The following is a 22590-nucleotide window of genomic DNA, read 5'->3' as shown; positions in this document are numbered from 1 at the left end:
GCTGCCCCCAAATAAACAAAGCAAACACAAAACTATCAAAAAGCAAAAAAAAAAAAAAAGCAAACATAAAACCAGCTAATGGTTTTGTTTCCTCTATGAAGCTAAAGGCTTGCTAAAATGTCAAAGCAGCTGAAATAGGTGCTCTTTGCCGACTCTCTAGGTCAAAAATGTAACTTGAGCTCTAGTCTTTTAGCTGGGGATACATTTTAAATTTTCTTTAAAGATTTCCTTTGCCATACTTTTCATTTCACAAGTCTTTTAAATTCCTCGAGCCTTGCCCAGTGGAGTGAAAGTCACCTTAATGAAGAAAGTAGAGACCTAACCACCATGACTTTGGAATAGCAGAGGATCTCAGCTGTAATTCTTTGGCTGAGAACCAGGGTCTAAAACCAGCCATGGGAAAAGCTGCTGACATGGAGCCTGCAATTCCCTCCATGTTTGACTTGCAAAATGTTGACATTATAACACCAGAGAGACCCCAAAATATTTCAAACAATTATGACTTCTTTTCTATAAATATTTTAAAATTGTTTTAGGAGATAAAATAACATATTTTACACTTGTTGTTTTCTTAGTTACTCTGGTTGCCCTCAGCAGCTCACTACTAGGGATTTATTTTTGGCTCGAAGGTCAGGGAGGACATTTTAAGGCACTACTTCTGCTGCTAAACTGTGTTTTCCAAGATGAGTTGCCTGGTAAGTAGGGGAGTTGGCCACTCTTAAAGCAACAAGTGACTGTGGTATCACAGGATAGGAGAAATGATGATTTCTTTCTTTTGCTGAAGCTCAAGCAAGAAAAAAAATCAAGTACACAAGATGATATTTTAAAACGTCTCCCACCCTCGTTACGAGCACAATTTTCTTTCTGGGCAGAAAAATACTTTTCATTCCCTTTCATTTCTCTCCTGTTCCAGTTATTGCTGTGTGAGACCTAAGTTTGAATACATGGCAACTCTTCCAGTAGGAAGAGGGTATAAAAGGGGAGGGAGAATTACAGAGATGGCCAAGGAAACTCGTGACTTTGAGTATCTTATCCAACTATTTCGGGTGTTTCCTCCTTCAGCTTTAGCTAAATGGTAATCACCCAGAGAGTAAGAGGTAAAATGTATTTGAAATCTGCAATTTCCACTCTCAGAGAATATGATTAAGAGGACTTAATTCTGAGCCCTGGAAATAGGCTATGATATCCTTAGTCACAGATGAGCTGAGTGATCAGTACGTTAATAATCCTTCAGTGCAATTTCAATCTCTCTCCCAGAGCCTGAGGACCAAGAGACCTGGCTTGCCTTCACCAGAAATGCCCTCAGCATGATTTGCAGCATTTATTTTTGACGTGGAGACATCAGATGCCAAAGCTGACTACTGTTTTCCTCCTAAAAACATCCCCAGAAACGTCCTCCTGGTTTGTGATTTTAAAGCTACAACAGGTTTTCTATATACTGCTACTTAAAACTTACCTCTTCTAATTACATCATCCAGAGAACTTAGATTTAACAAATAAAGTTCAGTGTGGTTTCAAAACACTGTGGGTGGGAATGGAAAAGCAGGACTCACCTTGACTCCCAGAAAAAGCATCACTTGAGCCTGCCACTGCCAAGGTCAACAGCAGCTGCCAGAGATCCATACCTGTAGGACCTGCGATCATACAAAGAGGAATAAGATAAAGCTAAGCAATTAAAAGCAGACTATTTTCATTAAAAATTGTTTAAAGACTGGCTAAATTATGAATGAGTTGACATGCACAGCAGCTCTAGAAGGAGTCTTTGTAAGTCTTTCACTGCCCTAGAGTCTCACGTTGTCATACTTTTCATGAGAGCAAACAGCAGGTTGTAATAAATTCGACTTCCGGTGGGGGCCGGCCTCCGGAAATAACATGGACACTAGAGATTTTCACAGCCTGGCCGGCAGCCATAGGACCACCACACAACACATGACCCCCACGCACTGCTTCCATAACAGGGCCAGTGTGGTTCACTTTAATCTGATCTGGAAATAGAAACTCTTCAGCAGTATCACCAAGCAAGGGGCCTTGAGCTGGACAGCCCATGAAAGGGAAAACAAAACAACCCACTTCAGTAGTAGTAAAACTTCTCCAGTGTGTGTCCCAGTGAACAAAAGAGCTCAATTAACACTCAAAACACTGTGCTAATGAGCCATCCTAAGGAGGTTTAACCAGAAGGCAGCAGTAAGGAGGTAAGAAGCAAAAGAAAACAAAACACTGGTGCTTCCTAGGTGGTTTCCCCTAGGACACCTGGTGTCCTTGTGGGTTTCAGGAGGAATGTGGTCTCTGAAAGGCCCAGGAATGTGAACACCTCAGACTCTAAGAAGGGTCAGTTTGTGGCTGGGCTAGCCATTTGGAATCCCAAGTGTGGCCACACCTTGAAGCCTTTGATGAATGGGGGAGCAGGTCAGCATGCCTCAGCCAGCACACACCTTTACCTGGAGGAAATGAAGCTACTTGGGAATAAATAAACCAGGTGTCCACCTCCTGGGTCTCTAAAGAGACAATTTTGGCTGGCTTAAAATGAACTCAGCAGACTGCCCTTTGGAGAGCTGTTGCTACATCTGACGACTAACGCCAACTACTCTAAAGCTTAGCTGCAATATTTCCATGAAATTACAGTACTTTACAAGTCACTCAGGCAAATCTGATCATCATACTGGGGGCTTCACCAGTGCTACTTGACTTATTTTTATTACTGTACAATCTTGACGATAATAAAATAGCCCTCTGCTACCCCTAATCAAACTGAAACGATGAACACAAATGTTTGTTTTCACGGATAGTGGAATGCGGTGGTCCGGGTAATGGCTGCGTAATTCTGAATAGGTAGTAAATGTCTCACACTCTACACTTTCATTTCTAGACAGTGGATGATGCATCATTTTTTAAATTCTATATGATTTTAACGTTGTTAAAAAATTCTAAGAAGACATCTCTAGGTGAATGGAATCTCCCCCTGCGTCTGAATATCCAGGTGTAGCCCACATGCATGAGGATGCCCCACATACACTGCCCCATGGGGTCATTCATAGGACTGAGCGTGACGGCGCAGATGAACACACTTTGCCAACTGTGAGAGTTCACACTAATGTGAGGTGTGGTTATTATAACACCCATGTTTTAAATTCTGAACCTGGAAGGCTCTGGGCTCATGGCCTTGCATCATCCTCAGCTACTTTCACTGAGCATCTCTCCCAAGGTCCTTTACTCCTAGGTGAACAGGCCATTGTAATCATAGTTTGAAGTCTCCAGCAGAAATACATAAAAAGGCTAAAAGCAAATACGTTATAGGTTGAAAATGCTATCCTCTGGGTAACTGGATATTTCCTTTTAAATTCTGTTTTACAAGTATTTTTTTAAGGAGGAAAAGCATTGAGGAACTGGATTCTGTACATAGTGCTGGTTTTACTCGCCATCCCTCAAGACACCACGTGTCGGGTAAAGAAGCCTTCCTCCTCTGCCACAGGCTCTCTTGATGTTGGGTTGTAACAGTGAGTCCCATTCCCAGGCAACACTGTATGCTCCCCAGCTGAATAAGGATATGAACAGGTTTGCATTTCTCAGAAGGATGCTTTCTCTGGTTTCGAAGTTACCTCTTCGAAATTCTCAAAGAGGCTTGGCAGATGCCAGAGACAAGTGAATTTTGTTTCAGATGAATCATAGTTGGTGCCCTCCCGTCCCCAATCTTTTTTTTTTTTTTTTTTTGCGGTACGTGGGCCTCTTACTGTTGTGGCCTCTCCCATTGCGGAGCACAGGCTCCGGACGCGCAGACCCAGCGGCCATGGTTCACAGGCCCGGCCGCTCCGCGGCATGTGGGATCTTCCCGGACCGGGGCACGAACCCGTGTCCCCTGCATCGGCAGGCGGACTCTCAACCACTGTGCCACCAGGGAAGCCCCCAACCCCAATTTTTTGAAAGCTGCTGCCTACAAATGAACTTCGCTTCTGCCAAATAAGGAACTGATTATTGCAACAGTTTCTTTATGAGACAAACACATCTCTACAGAATACATTCTATCTCACACAACAAATCAGAATCCCCGAAGCAAAATTAACCAGAAACCTGTTTGCACACTCTGGCAGCAGAAAAGGAGGTATTTAAGACGGCCGTCCTCCCACATGGAAGAGAACAGTTCACTGCCAAGGAGAGCAGGGCATAGGGACTCCCAGCTCTACGGCTCTAACTAGGGGTGGGAACAGAGAAGAGGATAAGGCAATGTGGCTGCTGGATTCTGTAAGGGCTAAGGGTTTCCTTAGAGACTAACACTCCCAGTCCACTGCTGCTGGCTCAGTGGGGATGACTCCGAAAGCGGCCCCCTTTGCACTCCCCCCCCTCCTTGCACCCCCATAGTGAACTCTTTTTAGTGCCATCACATGAACAGAACGTTCATTGGCCTGGGCCGATTGGACTGTAAGCTTTCCCCTTCAATGATACAGGGCGCTGCATGGCAGCTTCTAGATGAGAGGGTCCTCTTTTATTAGGTTCTGGAGGAGATAAAATGTCCCTGGGAGAGGACAGAGTGCCAGCACACAAAGTTTGGAACTTTAATCTATCAGTGATGTGCCAGATGTGAGCAGGAGAAAATCCCTTTATTTCCTTTTCCTGCTATAATCATCTAACTAGAGGCAGGCATTGTTCAGAGGAATCTATGAAATTGTACCTTAGTCTATTGGGTTTATGAAGTTCGCAGTATTTTCCTAGGGAAAATCCATCTCTAAATTTCTAATGATATTTATGCATTCTTTGGCCATAGCCACATGGCACGTTGTTCACTGGGGTGGGGGAAGGAGGCTTCTATTTTTGCAGAAGGGAACTCACACCATTCGGATCTCAAGGCGCCTGAGGCATTTTGCCGGCTCCCCCTTCCTCAAGGGAGAGCCGTTTGAAAAGCCCTGTGACCCAGCTGGCGTGAGTTTTAATTCTGTAAACTGCGCAGCACAGGAGGCCTCCAAATCACAGTGAGGCCAATGATATACTTTTGTTCCTTGGCTGTAAAACAGTCCATAAACACATGAGAAGAGATGGAGATTAAATACACTATTTTTTCCCAACATGTTAAAACCAACTCCAGGCAAAGAAAGCCACTGGTTCCATTCTCTTTAATTGAAAATTAGCAAGTATTTGTTGAACTACCAGTGGCTGCTGGCATTGTACAAGGCACAATGGAGAATATAAAAGCAATCAAAACCATTGAGAGAGAAATCACTACTGGATTTCAGAGATATCTACACAGAAACGATGAGTAGCAGACAAATTTAATGTGAAGACAAGACTATTTTGTAAAGAATGCCCATGTCATCTTTTTTAAAAGTAACATTAAAAAGTATATGAAGCCATACAGGTAAAAAATGTGATCATATCTGGTTAGTAATTTGTCACAGACAAAACGAGCCACCACCCAAAACCACCTACACCCTCTGATTCTCTGATCTGTATCAAGTACTTAAAAGGAAAATGGTCAAAAGCATCCTTAGAAGTATGATGTTAGCATTTTAATAAGTGGAGTAAAATAATAGATTTAGGAGCTTGTAGTTCTGTTATGGCCAAGTAACGACGAATATCAAAATGGCAGCTGAACTGATCAGAAATAAGAAGTTTTCTCAAATGTCTGTTTTACTGATTTAGTGATTCTGCTATGGAAAGAGCGAGAGCTGACTTTAAAAACCCCAATAGAAGCAGAATTGTTTATATTGCAAAACCAAGACTCCAGGTAGATAACCTAATAAATGTGTACTTTCTAATGCTAGGTTGATTACTAATGAAATATTGCAAAACTGAATCTCATTGATTTCCTGGTGAAGCTTTTCTAAGAACTCAGCACTGAAGAAGGAAGAGGCTCATCCAAAAGGGTATTTGAAGTGATCCATTCTAGTTAGCTTCAGGCATTTATTTGAACAGTTTGTATCTGGAGTTCATGTTATTATCCGCTTTTTGGTGGTGGTCATTTGAAAATTGGTCGGACACAAAATGCCTTAGGTCAATTTTTTTTTTTTTTTTTTTTTTTTTGCAGTACACGGGCCTCTCACTGTTGTGGCCTCTCCCGTTGCGGAGCACAGGCTCCGGACGTGCAGGCTCAGCGGCCACGGCTCACGGGCCCAGCCGCTCCGCAGCATGTGGAATCTTCCCGGACCGGAGCACGAAACCGTGTCCCCTGCATAGGCAGGCGGACTCTCAACCAGTGCGCCACCAGGGAAGCCCAGGTCAATTTATCTCCTTCCCATCAGTGAGGGAGAAGAAATTCACAGACATTATTGATATCATTACTCTCGCTGAGATTTCTCTCCCCGCAGGGATCCCATGGGGAATATAGGACGGGAAAGTAGTTTAAATGTGTCCAGTATGAGGGGAAAAAAAAACTTTGGGAGTGGTATATATAATACGTCTCCATTTTTATAAAAAAAACAAAAATAGAGCATATATGGTCACCTGTGCTGACCAGTTCAGCTACTACCAGTCACCTATAACTATTGAGTACTTGAAGTGTGGCTAGTGCAACTGAGGAATTAAATAAGCTAAATTTTACTTAATTTTAATTAAATATTTCAATTAAATATTTAAGTATTTTAAGTACAGATTGGGTATGTCAACCTTTTTCAGCTGTACATTTTATAAAATCTAAGTACAGATCAAGTATTTCTGATGAAAAGTTAGGATCTAAATTGAGATGTGCTGTAAGTATAAAATATACATGGATTTTGAAGGCTTGGTACAAAAAGGATGCAAAATATTTCAATAAAGTTTATGTTGACTATACGTTAAAATCGTAATTTGGATTGTTGAATAAAATATTAAAAACTAATATCCCCCATTTCCTTTTTTTTAAATGTGACTAGTAGAGAATTTTAAATTACATACGTGGCATTATATTTTATATTTCTAATTGACAACATTTATATATACACTTTATGGCTTATATGTTTGTATCTGCATTCAGAAACATTAGACAGGAGCATATTTGTTTTCATAACAAAAACAATACACAAAATAAAATTGTATATTTGTAGTGACATATAAAATCATTATGGTTATGTTTTCAGAGGTCTCCCCAAATGCAGAATGATGGGGATAAAAGATTCAGGGAAGACTTAGGTAAGATTATATTTATAGAAGTTTTTTTAAGGGTACCCAGTGTGCCTCTGTTTACCTTTAGAATGTGACAATTCACATTGTATCTCTCTCTGAGTCACAGCCAGTGGTGTACTAATATTTAACAATAGTCTCTCTGGAATAATAATTTTAAAAGGGCCATGATTTGTAGCATTTGCCAATCTCTGTGGTATAAATACCTCCACCAAGGCTGATTTTAAACTACCAAGTCACTTAACAAGGATTCACTGGATCACTGACATCACTGAATGTGGATTCACAAGCCAGTATGAGCTGGACCCAGCACACCGCCAGCTGGGGAAGTAAATGATATTCTCTAGGCTCCAGGTGAGGTAACAGGTACAAAGATTAAACAATCTGCTGACATTGACACAAAAGGTAGGAGACAGTGCTACTGAGTGAACCCTGGACACTTGATTTCATTTGATGCCATCTGTTCCACTGTCAGATGGTCACATTTAGTTAATAATCATTGACAGATACTTTCCCAGGTCTATGGAAATTACCATCAGACTCTAGCTCAGATGTTATCCTTGCTTTTCACCTATAGAGAGGGTGAGCTTAGGGGTTCAGGGCACAAGTTGTGGATCAGGTTCAAATCCTGGCTTTACCAAACCTCAGGTTACTCATCTCTAATATGGAGACGATAATATTATTCCTCTTTTCATGAGAAAATCAAGAGGCCACTGAATGAGATGTTGATTCAAAGCCCTTGGCCTGCCCTCTGCATATATTAATACTAGCTATTTATTACACTTTCTGATACTAGTGATTAAATAGACCGTTTTAGGCTTCCATGGGATTGGGAATGGGGCTCTCACTGTATGTCCTGGAAAGGAAATCTAGGGACATGGTAAAGCAATCAGCCACAATACGTGAGACTCCACTCTTCAATCAAGCACTTACATCACATGAGAGTCCAGGGGAGGGGAAAGATCATCATAACGTAACGTGTACATCTCCCAGGATAAGGCAGGAATGCTGATTACTTCTGCTTAGGTGTACAGGCAAATTGCACACCTCCTACACGGAGGCCCAAGTGTGGGGGAATAATCCAGAGGCTGATTTTTCCCCTAACCACTATCTCATCTACTGTAAGAAAATTATACGCTGCTGTTACTGGGTCCAGGTCATTTGTTTCGTGAGTCATGGGTTTCTAGAGCTGACAATTGGGTAGATGAATTCCAACAATAAGAGGCTTGGTTTGAAGCCAGGACTCTTCCTGTGAGAACACAGAGAAGGCAGCTGGGTTACAGGAGCCTGGGTCTCCACCTCTTCCTTTCCAGGGAGTGAAAGAGTAAGGGCCATTTCAACACCAAATGCTTGGTGCTTCTCCTATCTTTGTATATGCATGGGCATTCTGTTGGGAGTGGGCCTTTCTTGGTGCATGGGGCATTCTGTTTGAAATCAGTAGGACCCAGTGGCACTTTGAAACACCTCGCCACAAAGCTAGACCAAACTCACCCAGCCTGATTTACCTGGTGCACTCACTGATGCATGATGCAGGTGTAACTCTTACATGGAAGAGAAAATCAATTGCATAGGTAGGTGCTTATTTGAACAATATGTTCTGTTCCTTTTTATATCTTACAGCATTGCGCCTACCAAGTCATTGTTTTCCAAAATAGAATTTGAAAAAGCAAACCTCTTACTGGATTTCTGCTATCTCACTTTCCACAAGTGGCTCTTTTTTTTTTATGATCTAATATTTTATTACTGTGATAGATCACATAGAATATGGAGAATGTACCTTAAACAAAGTTAAAGATGTTGGAGTTTCTTCCAAGACTCTCAGATGGAAGTATAGGCTTTGTTTTACCTGATTTAACAGGAAATAGATGAGCTGTTGAAGATCTCACAGAAGGAAGTTTTCAGGTAACAAAAACATTCAGTCTCTTGAAGAGATTATAATCTGACAGTGATTACTACAATAACTCCAAGCACTGAAGGAGTCACTCTCATGCCCAGATTATATATAGAGCAAAAGTTGGAAGAAACTCTTTTTTTCCTTTTATCAAGTCCAAAGTGGTGAAGTTGTTCTTTTAGGGTAAACAAGTTGGGAAACCAAGAGTGAGGCAATGTGCTCTCCTGGGAAAAGCATTGCTAGAGAAGGAGTCAGAAATCCTGTGCCCTGGACACAGCCCAGCATCACCTGATGTGGCGACTCGGGCAGTCCCTTCATGACTGTGGGTCTGTTCCCTCACCTACACCCCACACCAGACTTTTGTGATATGCCAACCCCCGCGCAGTGCAACGTAATGAACAGCTGCCAGGGACGGAGGACTTCTCCTATCCTGATGCTGCTGGGATCCTTGTCTTTCTCCTCCTCTAGCTGTGAGCAAACTGGGGGCAGTAGCTGTGTGTCACTCACTCTTTTATCCCCAGCAGCTAGTGCTGGGCCTCACAGAGTAGATGTCCCCTCCAAAATCTGCCAAGGAATCAGTGTGCTGAGTGCCTTATTACTTCATTCATCCCTTGCAAGGGACCCTCATTTTAAAATTGAGGAAATGAAAGTTTAGAGGAGCTTGGAGAAGTTAAGGGGATCCTGCAAGCTGAGACGGAATACTTCTGGGTTGGGATTGGAACCGTCTCCAAGGCCTGCCTGTCTTTGCCTTTGCCTTCCCATGCTTCTTTGAAAATGCTAATCTGGGTCGACTATAAACACACAAGTAGAGTACCAGTGAGGCAGACCAAACTACAGAGAACAAGAAAAAGAGAGGGGGAAAATCTGGATTTGCGTTATGGACAAGGGTAGGCACCACAGTACTTCCAGTACTTTGGGCCTGTCAAGGACGGTGATAATTCATAAATGCTGACATTGCAGTTTCTTTAGGAGCAGAATTGTTTAAGGGCCTCCAAGAGCACTTGGTCTACTTTCGGGTACATTACTTAAGAGGTATGAAGTGTGCCCTTTCCATGACACAGGAGCATCCCCCCGCCTCCTTTGAGCCTATATTATAAATAGAAAGAAGTCTATTTGGCCAGACTGACTGGCTGCCAGATAGATGGCAAACACGGGGCAGATCAATGTCACGTCTCATTGCCAGGAAGTTTACAATACACCACTTCACTCTTCAAGATCACAGAAGGTGTAATAGCTTGGCGTGGACCATTCATTGTTAACTGTTTTAATAGAACATGTTCTCAGGAAGAGAAATGTCTCACCAAAATATAAAGCCAGCCACAGATGCCAGTCGTATGTGTAATTTTAAATTTCCCAGTAACCATATTAAGAAATAAATTTTAATTATATACCCTAGTTAACCCAATATATACAAAATATTATCACTTCATCATGCACTAAATATGAAAAGTATTGAAGTATTTCATACACTTTTTTTCATAATGAGTCTTTGAATCTGGTGTGTATTTCACACTCACAGCACATCACAACTGGCACCAGCCACATTTAAAATGCTCAAGAACCATGGGCAGTGAGTGGCCACCCCACTGGATGGTGCAGCTCCGAGACACTGAGATCGGGGAGGTCCATGTATCCAGCTCCTGGCTAGTGCAGACGTATCTGTGTTTATTATTGCTCATGAGCAGACCAAACCGCTGAGAAGAGACCTTTAAACTTATTTTGCAAGGTCTAAGAGTTTCTTAAAGTCTTAGAAAGAATTTTGCTACCGAAGCGAGAAGCAGGGAGTTCCAGACCTTAACACTCATTTTGCATATAATTACTCAGCACTGAACTCTACAAATAAGTAAACCATAAACCTAGCACCAGATCTGTCACTAGGTATGGGACTTGAAGTGAATCATTTCTCAGCCTCAGCCTCCTTATTTCCAAAACAGCAAGTTGGGAGCATATCAATAGTTCTCAGCCTTGGTTGTGTATTAGACCTTACAAACAAATGCCCTGGCTTTACCACAGGTAAACTGAGAATCACTGACCTAATGCAAATAAAATTTGCTATGATTTTGAAATCTGGGAAAATAGAGCCCATCTGCCCCAAGCAGCCTTAGCTGGGTGAGGGGGAGAGAAAAACATCATTCTCCCCCATTTAGCCAACTAATAAATGTATTTTTTGTAACACAGAACCTTCTAAGCCAAGGGGTTGAAATGCTGAAATATGAAGGTAGGATCAGAAAATATTATCCTACGAAATTGCAAATAAAAAGAATATGTGTAAATAGATGAAACCAGTCATCCACAGATATGATCACTCCAATAAAGACAAGACATCATTTCAAAATGTTGCTGATGAGACTGGACAGGCAGAATGCTAAAGAGGTCCCCCCCCAGATTATCTTCTCTGGTTATTCAAACATTAACTTAGGTATTGCTCTGGCGGGACTTCCCAGACGTATTTAGGGTTACTAATCAACTGACTTCAAAATAGGGAGATTATTCTGGATTGTCTGGGTGATTAAATGTAATCACATTAGTCTGTAAAAGCAGGAGAGGCATGATACTATACATAGAGAATCCTAAAGATGCTACCAGAAAACTACTGAGCTAATCAATGAATTTGGTAAAGTAGCAGGATACAAAATTAATGCACAGAAATCTCTGGCATTCCTATACACTAATGATGAAAAATCTGAAAGTGAAATCAAGAAAACACTCCCATTTACCATTGCAACAAAAAGAATAAAATATCTAGGAATAAACCTACATAATGAGACAAAAGACCTGTATGCAGAAAACTATAAGACACTGATGAAAGAAATTAAAGATGATACAAATAGATGGAGAGATATACCATGTTCTTGGATTGGAAGAATCAACATTGTGAAAATGACTCTACTACCCAAAGCCATCTACAGATTCAATGCAATCCCTATCAAACTACCACTGGCATTTTTCACAGAACTAGAACAAAAAATTTCACAATTTGTATGCAAACACAAAAGACCCTGAATAGCCAAAGCAATCTTGAGAACGAAAAATGGAGCTGGAGGAATCAGGCTCCCTGACTTCAGACTATACTACAAAGCTACAATAATCAAGACAGTATGGTACTGGCACAAAAACAGAAATATTGATCAATGGAACAGGATAGAAAGCCCAGAGATAAACCCACGTACATATGGTCACCTTATCTTTGATAAAGGAGGCAGGAATGTACAGTGGAGAAAGGGCAGCCTCTTCAATAAGTGGTGCTGGGAAAACTGGACAGGGACATGTAAAAGTATGAAATTAGAACACTCCCTAAGACCATACACAAAAATAAGCTCAAAATGGATTAAATACCTAAATGTAAGGCCAGACACTATCAAACTCTTAGAGGAAAACATAGGCATAACACTCTATGACATAAATCACAGCAAGATCCTTTCGGACCCACCTCCTAGAGAAATGGAAATAAAAACAAAAATAAACAAATGGGACCTAATGAAACTTCAAAGCTTTTGCACAGCCAAGGAAACCATAAACAAGACCAAAAGACAACCCTCAGAATGGGAGAAAATATTTGCAAATGAAGCAACTGACAAAGGATTAATCTCCAAAATTTATAAACAGCTCATGCAGCTCAATAGCAAAAAAACAAACAACCCAATCCAAAAATGGGCAGAAGACTTAAATAGGCATTTCTCCAAAGAAGATATACAGACTGCCAACAAACACATGAAAGAATGCTCAACATCATTAATCATTAGAGAAATGCAAATCAAAACTACAATGAGATATCATCTCACACCAGTCAGAATGGCCATCATCAAGAAATCTAGAAACAAGAAATGCTGGAGAGGGTGTGGAGAGAAGGGAACACTCTTGCACTGCTGGTGGGAATGTGAATTGGTACAGCCACTATGGAGAACAGTATGGAGGTTCCTTAAAAATCTAAAAATAGAACTACCATATGACCCAGCAATCCCACTACTAGGCATATACCCTGAGAAAACCATAATTCAAAAAGAGACATGTACCAAAATGTTCATTGCAGCTCTATTCACAATAGCCCGGAGCTGGAAACAACCTAAGTGTCCATCATCGGATGAATGGATAAAGAAGATGTGGCACATATATACAATGGAATATTACTCAGCCATAAAAGGAAACAAAATTGAGCTATTTGTAATGAGGTGGATAGACCTAGAGTCTATCATACTGGGTGAAGTAAGTCAGAAAGAGAAAGACAAATACAGTATGCTAACACATATATATGGAATTTAAGAAAAAAAAGTCATGAAGAACCTAGGGGTAAAACAGGAATAAAGACACAGACCTACTTGAGAATGGACTTGAGGATATGGGGAGGGGGAAGGGTAAGCTGTGACAAAGCGAGAGAGTGGCATGGACATATATACATTACCAAACGTAAGGTAGATAGCTAGTGGGAAGTAGCCGCATAGCACAGGGAGATCAGCTTGGTGCTTTGTGACTGCCTGGAGGGGTGGGAATAGGGAGGGTGGGAGGGAGGGAGACGCAAGAGGGAAGGGATATGGGAACAGATGTATATGTATAACTGATTCACTTTGTTATAAAGCAGAAACTAACAACAACAACAAAGATTAAAACAAAAAAGCAGGAGAGGAAGTTAGTCAGTGAGACGTGCAGAAGAGGAAGTCAGAGAGGTTAGAAACTCAGAGGGACTTATCCTGCTGTTGCTGGAGGGGCCATATAGGAAGCATGAGATGCAGTGCAGGCAGACTCCAGGGGCAAAAATGGGCTCCCAGCTGACAATTAGCAAGGAAATGGGGGTGACAGTCCTACAACAGTAAGGAACTGAATTTGGTCAACAACCTGAACGAACTTGGAAGCAAATTCATTCCCAGGACCTCCTGAGGGTAATGCAGCCCTAATGACAGTTTGATTTCAGCCTTGTGAACTCTGAGCAGAGAATCCAGTTACACCAGCCTGTGTCCAGACTTCTCACTTACAGAACTGTGAGCTAATAAATGGGTTTTGATAAGCCTCTAAATTTAAGGCAATTTGTTTTAGAAGCAATAGAAAATGAATACAGTCTTTAAAAGCCTGTTATAGAGCCTGAGGTTGACTTCTTAAACATCAATCAGGAAGACAACTATCCAGCCATGACTGAAACATAGCCATAAGGAGAGGGGATTTTTAGCAGAGCACAGAAATTTGGAGGCAGAAGGGACTTTAGAGATAATCTAGTCTAATCAATTAATGTTTGATGAAGAATGCTGAAAAAAATAATTTATGGATTTGTCTCATCCAATTACTTGGGACCAACAAGAATGTCCCAATACAGAGACAGGTACAATAATCTTTCAGAGCCTGCTGATGCTCTCCCTTGAGGGCCACACATTTCCCTCCATTGAGACTCTACAATTGCCACATGACCTTCTGATTCTTATCTTGTTTTCTGGGCTCTCTCTCTTTCTGGAAAACTAATACAATAACCAGCTGAAATGAAACTGCTTCACAGCTGAAATGGAGAATAAACAAATGTATTGGCATTCTGGTATATTGGCCCATCTCATGAGGTTAGCTAGTGTAAATTGAGCCCCTAGAGTCTAATCACCTCTGGGTCAGTTGATGCAATTTATTTTCGAACACATAAATCTGGACACAAGTTGATCCCAGGGAAAGTGAGAAAGCCTGAGAGATCCTGTCTAAATCAGTTTGCTGGCCTTGCTTCTCATCTTAACCTCAGGTCAGACAGGAAATTAAAAACAGACAATGTGTCAATGTGAAGGTAAATCAAAATCAAGGTCAAAATCTATGAAAGACTAGGGTCTGGGGAAGATAAGGACAAGGGGTATGTATTTATGGAGGAAAAGGTCATGTCGAAGGGAGGAGGATAGGCTACCTTTACATTTCCCTGTAAATCTAACACCTTGGCTCAGGAGAGCTTGTTTCCAGTCCTCCTGAATTAAATGTTCAATTCCCAGGAGCCTCATGTTTACCACCCTAAGGGACCACCACAGCATAACTCTGGAACCTGTAACTCAATGACCTGGCCGTGTTTCTCTGAAATCAGTTGGCTGGTGGAAGAGGGTTGGAAAAAGCAGGCTGAGCCAAACCCTGAACTGCTATTGATTCAAGAAGATTGTCCACCTATCCAGAAGTCAAAGGAACAGACACTAAAATGCTTTTCATTGCATTCTGTTTGAGAGAAATCAGTTATTTCACATCTTGGAGAACAGTAATAAAACATCCATCTTCCCAACAAACTGAAAAGTGATTCAAATGAATTTTTCCACTTTCAATCACTTGTGATCATGTTACCAGTCAAAACTTTACTTCCAAATGGAGAAGAAAAGCTACAGGGAATCCCCAAGGGGGCAGTTTACTCAGAGCATCATGTAAATGTTAAAGAACCAGAGGGCAGGTGCCTCAGACACAGGGAGATGGTCACCTGGATTCCCATAAGCATCTAAAATCATTCCTGTCTAAACTGAATGAACTCACATCTCCTACCTGCCCCCAGTCCCCACCTCATGAACAAACAGCTTCATCTCATATATTTTCTAACATGTTTAATGAGATTAGGGTTCCCCAGTTACCTGTTACTCCAACCCCATCATGTGTCACTTGTCACCATGAGGGGGTGATTCAACCTCAGAATTCTCTCTGGAATGTACCTCCTCCTCCCCCAATGCTCACCTCACTTCTCTAGACTTAAAACATCCTCCTTCATGGCCTCTATTCCTTTACCTTCAAGGCTGCTGCCGGACAAATCCTCAATTTATCTGCTCTTCAAAAGCATGCTCCAATATCACTACCTCCATGAAGCCTTCTACACTCCCCTGAGACTGACCTGTTCATTCCTCTACTATAAAATGTGCCCTGACATGGAAGTCACAAGGTAACGAATCCCTGTATGTGGAATAAATGAATCCTCAGTGCTGTAGGTTTCCTCAGGGCAAGACACAGACCTTCCTCATCTGTTTATCACTCTGTGCCCACTCCCACCAAAATGCCTTGCAGGATTTGATGAGTGAAGAGATATGTGCACTGTGTGTGTGTGTGTGTGTGTGTGTGTGTTTGGCGGGGGTTGGGAGGGAATATTGGTGGGTGTAAGGTAGGTCAGAGGCATTAGAAGTCCTTTCCCCACCTCAAGAATATCCACACCATCATTCAGCTTTGGGAGAAGTTAGTCTGGGTAAAAGAGCGCAGAGGGTAATTTAGAGGTTAGGGGATGGGCCTATATAACCTCAGAGCACTGGATACAGGTGCAAGAGATTTTCACAAAGGCAAAGAAGGTCACAGCTACTCAAAATTCTGCCGAGGATCTACCTGAATCGCTGCTCATGCCAAATAAAGGCTGCACTGCTCCTCTGGAAGGCGGGAAAACTCAGGTTCCCATAGGTCGGCCTTCCCCGTCAGTGTCTTACCCTCAGTCCCCTCAGAATCCCCAGCCAATCTCCTCTCTACTTTTGCAGGAGGGACAAGCAGAAACAGTCAAGAGAAAAAGAAGGAAGTTGTGCGCAGGTGGCTTTCTGCTTCCCTTTTACCATCTGCATAGGACAAACACGAATCACAATTTTTTTCCTTCGAAAATTATTTCCCAGGCTCACTATATTAGATTCTTTAAACTGAAACTTAGTTTAAATAAATGGCTTTCCTAGTTTCTCTATTAATCAGAATGTCTGGAAGCCTTAGGTTGGGGGTCGGGGGGACCACTGGGGAGACAGAATCACAGTCAGAGAGCCCGGCGTCTGGATGGGGCCCCTAATGACGCTGTTACCATAAAGGTCTCACTTTACAGATAAGGTAAGCAAAGCCTAGAGGGATGAAGTGACATGTACAAGATCCCACTGCTGGTTACAGCCGAGCTGGGAGCAGCATCCAGGCCACCCGTCCCCAGTGCAGTGGGTTTTTCAGTATTTCCCATCGTCTTCAACCTGTCACTGTATTTCAAGGAGAAGAAAGCCAACTTACGCTCAGGCTCACACGTGGTGTCACATCTAATGTCATTTATCGTTAGACATTCAGTACAAACAAATCCTAACAAGTACGGACATGAGGTGAGCTGGGCTCTCCTGGCCTTCCCCAGCTCCACAGGAGCTGAGCTCCCCTGGCCACCTTCTTTGAAGTAGGACAAGAAGCCCTGGAATAACCCAGAAATGAAATTTACTCACAACCAGCCCTCAAGTCTGGACCAAGCTGAGCCTAAATTTCCGAGAATAATCCTGGTTAGAACCTTGCAAAAATCTATTCTCCACACTGACACCACAGTGATCTCCTTCAACTGCAGCTCGGCAGCCTCTGTTTCAAACTGTCCAGTGTAAGTGACAAACCCTTAACAAGGTGCCTCCAGCCCTGTGCGATCTGATCTGGCCTCCTTCACCTTTCCATGCCCATCTTCCACCATCTCCCCAAACCTCCCCCTTTCCTCTGTCCATGGAGGAATCTTCTCAGAAGGTTCCCTGCTGTTCACACCTTCAGCCCCCTCTGCCTCCTGTCCTCTTCCCACTTCATCCATCTCTGCCACTCATTCCCGAAGACTCAGCTCAAGGTCACTTCAACTTAAATGTATTTCGAGCAACGACCTCCACTCCCTACCGGGGGAAGTTCGGTGTCCCTCCTCTCTCCTTGCCAAACCTCTATCATGGCATCGTGAGATGCCCACTACTTCCTTCTCTCTCCCCTGAGGGTCATCTCTGTATCCCCTACTACCTCACAGTACCTACCATGCTCAGCTTGAAATGAATTGTTGCAGAAACGAACAGAGACCCCTTGACCCGAAAATCAATGTTTTAAGGGGGTAGAACACGTCCTTCTGTTGAAAGTTCAGCTGAATGCTTTTTAACGAGATAGAATAAGTGATGTTTCCCATCACATCAGGCACCATGGGACAGCTTTAATCAGGTATGCAGGAAGGAACCCGAAACATCGGAGTAAACCAGCCAAGATATACAGCTAAAAATACAAAAAGACAAAGTCTTATTTTCCTTTTCTTCAATGTGCTGACAATCCCCAAGACTTTAGAAAACCTGGAATAAAATGCAAAACAAACATGCAATTGTGGTGTCACTTCTTTACGATACTCTTCTAAAATATAAACTGACTGTTGAAATGTCAAACATAGGCCAGAATTAAAACCCTGAAATGTCTCCTGAGTGCAAATTATTATCTCGGTCGACTTTCTCAAAATGTACCAGATTCTTATATGCGCAGAAAATGGACTTCAAAGACCCCAATTATATCTTAATGGTGATCAGACAGGGAGGAAGGCAGTCTGAGGCTTTGCCTAATCAGAGTATTTTATAAGCTGCAGGACAAGAGAAAGAAGTTTCGCTCAGAGTAGAGGGAGGAGAGCGGAGGAGGAGAGCAAGGAGGGAGCAGGAGAAATGAAGCCAGAATGAGGTGGGAGGAGAAGGAAAGCAACCAGCTAAGCCAAGTTGGAACTTTACATCTAAAAAGCTCACAAGCAAGGTTACAAAAAAAAAAAAAAAAAAGAGAGAGAGAGCGACCTGACTCTCAGCCTTTTAATCAAAGTGAACAAGAAGGGAAATACTAACCACCAGTCCGGCAGATATTCCTGAAATAGAGGCTGGATTTTTGTATGGTTTCCTCCAGGCTTTATGGCAAGAACTTTTAAATTTCCTTTTTCATTCAGTCATGTATGCAAGCAGACCACACTATACTAATTTGGTTAAAATTGGCGGAGAGGGTGGGAGGTGAAGGAGGAATACGGTAAATGCTTCTCGGTTACCGCTTGGCACGTTAGATTCTTGGTCTTGCTGCTTTCCTATATAAACCTTCGCAAAATCCTCCCCAAATCAATTACATTTTCTCCCTCTTCCTCCCTCCCTCCCAATCTCTCTCTCACACACACGCACACACACACACACACACACACCCTGGTACCAGAAGAGCAGATTAAAGCACACAGCCCATTGCCTCACATAACGAATCCCCTGACCTTTGCCCAGTGCTTTTCTGGGCTCTGCCAACTGAAGTGAAGGCCAGGCCTGGGCTGGAGTCTCATGAGACCCATCACGATGGAGCCAGCCAGGCCAGCTGAGAAGGCCACGCGTCAGAAACTGACAAAGGCTATGAACTGGAAGGGCTGAAAAAAGTGACAGGCTTATCTGAATCTAATCCCACGACTAAGGAGTTCAAGAAGGGAAGCTCCAGGAGGGCAGAGGTGTCCATCATCGTGTTTACTGGTCTCTTACTGAAGTATCCCAAATGCCCAGAGTGTAGAATGTTGAATATTTGTTAAAGGAAGGATAAGTGATTGAATTTTAAAACATTAGTGCCCATTGGAAATCCCAACATACTTAACTTTAAATGTTTCATCATAGTATCAGTGGCACAAAGTAGTTGGCTAGAAAACTGTTAGCACCACCTACACATTCACTGTACGATATTTTGGTAGATTGGGCAGCAGGACACAGCACTTAGATTATGTGAGGTTTGTTTCTTTCCAGTTACCTTGTAGTAGAGAGAAGTGGGTCTAAGAAAAAATATCCCAAACCAAATAAAAAGCTCAAAACACTAACCATTTAGTAAATTGCCTACACGAGCAACCCGAGAAACAGGAACACTGCTCTCTAGCTCTGCAGCGTCACCAGATTTCTTGTAGCTTCTCACGGGTTAGAATAATCGCAATGATTCCCATCGCTGAGTGTGGGTTGAGCTGCGGTACACACAGAAGGCTACGTGACTATTATTCCTGTGTGACCAACAGTCCTGTCCATGCTTCCCACAAAAGAAGACTGTTCGTGATTGATGACCACAGTAGGAATTAGCAAGGCCTAAAAGACTCCCTCTGTCTGGCTGGCTTTCCTATGTTTGTGTGCAATGAACCATTCTGTGACATGCGATACATACAAAGCCCTTTAACATAAAGAACCCTCACAGGGGAACGTTCATTCGAATAGAGAAGTTAACAATGACTAGATTTGAGACTCTCACTGACTGTGAGTTGGTGGTTTATTTTGGATGTGTAGAAACAGCCTCTCTGACAGATGTTTCCAAAGCTAAACTCAGGGGTCCATAGATACCTCATCCCCAAACCTTGTTTTCCTCTAGAGTCTGCAACACAAACCAGAAATCTAGGAGTTACCTGGATAGCTTCTCTACCTCTTCTGCCCCCATTTCATCCGTATGCCTTACCTCTTCAGTATCTTTTGACTTCATTCCACTCCCTTAATCTTCTCTACTGCTACTGCCAAGTCCTAGTCATGATCTCTCACTTAGACCCTAGGAATGGCCTCTTAACACTCACTTGGGCTTCCTCCAATCCATTTTTCACACAAAAATTACATTTTGAAACAAATATGATCATGGCATCCCTCTGAATAAAACATTCAAATGACTTGCCTTGTTCATAGGATCAATCCCACAGCCCATAATATGAACTAATAGTTACTAGTTGTCCCCCAGTATTCACTCTCCCCACTTTCAGTTAGTAATAGAATCCAGTGAAAGACGACATTTCACAGCCCACCTTGCAGCCACGCGAGCAGAGGTGGCAGAAGCATCTTTCAGGAAAATGTGTATTCCTTTCGCCTCCCCTTCTCCACTCCCACTGGCTTGAGGGTCTGGATCACCAAACACATGGATGAGGGCAGCTAAATCTGTGGAGGGCTTCCCTGGTGGCGCAGTGGTTGAAAGTCCGCCTGCCGATGCAGAGGACACGGGTTCGCGCCCCGGTCTGGGAAGATCCCACATGCCGCGGAGCGGCTGGGCCCGTGAGCCATGGCCGCTGAGCCTGCGGGTCTGGAGCCTGGGCTCAGCAACGGGAGAGGCCACAACAGTGAGAGGCCCACGTACCGCAAAAACAAAACAAAAATAAATAAATAAATAAATCTGTGGAACATTTCTGGAACTCACTATGAAGTTGGATCTCAGATAATGAGCTTGTTTAAACACTGGTAAAGGACCAACTAGTCAGTGGTTTTTTGACCAGGCAGCCTAGATCTTTCTAGCTTATTCTTGAAAGAAAAATTTTGTTTCACCTTATTTTTCAGGCTCAACTGAAAAGAAGTGGGAAACAGTAATTACACAAGACGTGTAAAAGCACAGGCTGAAATCTTATCCTCAATACCTAAAGAGAAAGAAAATTTACCCGAGCACATGACATTTTGATCTGGATGTTTTTTATGGGCCTTAAGAGATACTCCTTTCTTTTCTAAGAGAGTTATGAATCCTAGTGTGCTAGAACCAAAAGTATTTAGAACTTTAGAATTTGTGAGTAGTTTTATTTAGGGAATTATTAGGGCCCACAGAAATGACCATCCTCAACAGACAAGTGATATTTTGGTCTATTAAAGAAAACAGGTGATACTCTGTCCAATCCTATCCCAAACCGAATTTCCAAACCTCAAGTTATTAGGGGATTTTTTGAATAAATAAAAACAGGCAATAAATAATGGTTACACAAAGAGTAGGGAAGTGTAGGGCCTTAGGGAAAGGATCTTTCTAGGTCTTTATACCCAGCCCTCCCAAACCAAGCTGTATACTGAGCAATGTATTCTGAAATGGTGTTAGTAGGACAAACAGGGGGCTTTCTGCTTCAAACAGAATTTTATTCATAGAGACTTCATATTTAGATATTTATACCAAGAGCATGAGCTAAATCAAGAGTAGTACATGATGCTGGTTTGCAAAATGATCATTTTCCCCAGAGCCAATTTTAATTATTTTTTCTGATTATAAATCTACAATACTTGTTTTATAGAAATTTGATAAGTATTAACATAATGTAAAAATTTTAGATTTTTTTGGTCACTCTCCTTCTAAGAGAGTTTCTTAAAAAAAAGTTGAAAACAGGCCCAATGCAAAAAAGTTGTTTTTTATATTTCTTTTTGCATTTAACATTAGCGTCTCAAATATCTGCCAATCAGATTCCCACTTTTTCTAGGAAATGCAGCTTTTAGCAATCCTTTGTTGATTCAAATGAAATCAACCTGGGTCAGCTAGTATTAACTGATTAGATTGAGAATGAAGTCCCAATACCAATGGCAGAACAATAATAAATGCTTGAAATTAAATGTTGGGTGACCGACCCAGGCAGATTCTATCTGCTTGGAAAGGTTACAAGTAAGAGGAGGGGGAGCTTGGGGACATCATGAAGAATCCATGAAGGACCCATGACGTATTGAGAGAGAGACACAGGAGGATGACTGAGCACAGCAACAGAGATCCTGGTATCATTATAGTAAGTCCCCATCAGATGGAGTTACATGGAAACATCCTCTCCGTTGCTGGCTGAAAAAGCATAATCCCCACCCAACCCCAAAGCAAAACCAAAATAAAAAACTGAACATAAAATGTAATGGATGCATTAATTAATATTCCATCATATGCCTATTTAGGCGCCAGTGCTTTTCAAACTGAGTGTTAACCTATAATTAGGCTGTGGGCTCAATTTAGTGGGTCAAATATAGCTTTGTTTGTCAATTTGTTTAAATGAATGTAATGGAATGGTGCTATGGACCAAACATTTGTCCCCCTCCACTCAAATTCATATGTTGAAATCTAATCCCAAGTGTGATGGTATATGGAGGTGGGGGCCTTGAGGTGATTAGCTCAGAGCCCTCATGGTTCCAGAGAACTTTCTCCACCTTCCTGCCATGTGAGGACACAGCAAAAAGACAGCTGTC

The 22590-nt window shown here is 42.2% G+C and overlaps 1 protein-coding gene across 7 annotated transcripts in view; it reads right to left on the bottom strand.

Moving 5' to 3' along the window:
• GHR (growth hormone receptor) overlaps window positions 1-22590 on the bottom strand; it is a 283050-nt gene that overhangs the window by 161050 nt on the left and 99410 nt on the right. For all 7 annotated transcript variants that reach the window (XM_081231817.1, XM_081231816.1, XM_081231813.1 and 4 more), the window contains one exon: window positions 1554-1634. In XM_081231817.1, the coding sequence (XP_081087943.1) occupies window positions 1554-1623 (70 nt within the window). In that variant the 5' untranslated portion in view covers window positions 1624-1634. The remainder of the gene's footprint in view (window positions 1-1553; window positions 1635-22590) is intronic.

Source organism: Mesoplodon bidens, assembly GCF_964165515.1.
Source record: "Mesoplodon bidens genome assembly, chromosome: 4".
Taxonomy (NCBI): domain Eukaryota; kingdom Metazoa; phylum Chordata; class Mammalia; order Artiodactyla; family Ziphiidae; genus Mesoplodon; species Mesoplodon bidens.
Note: the sequence above shows the minus strand (reverse complement) of the source record. Positions and strands in the feature narration are given on the sequence as shown.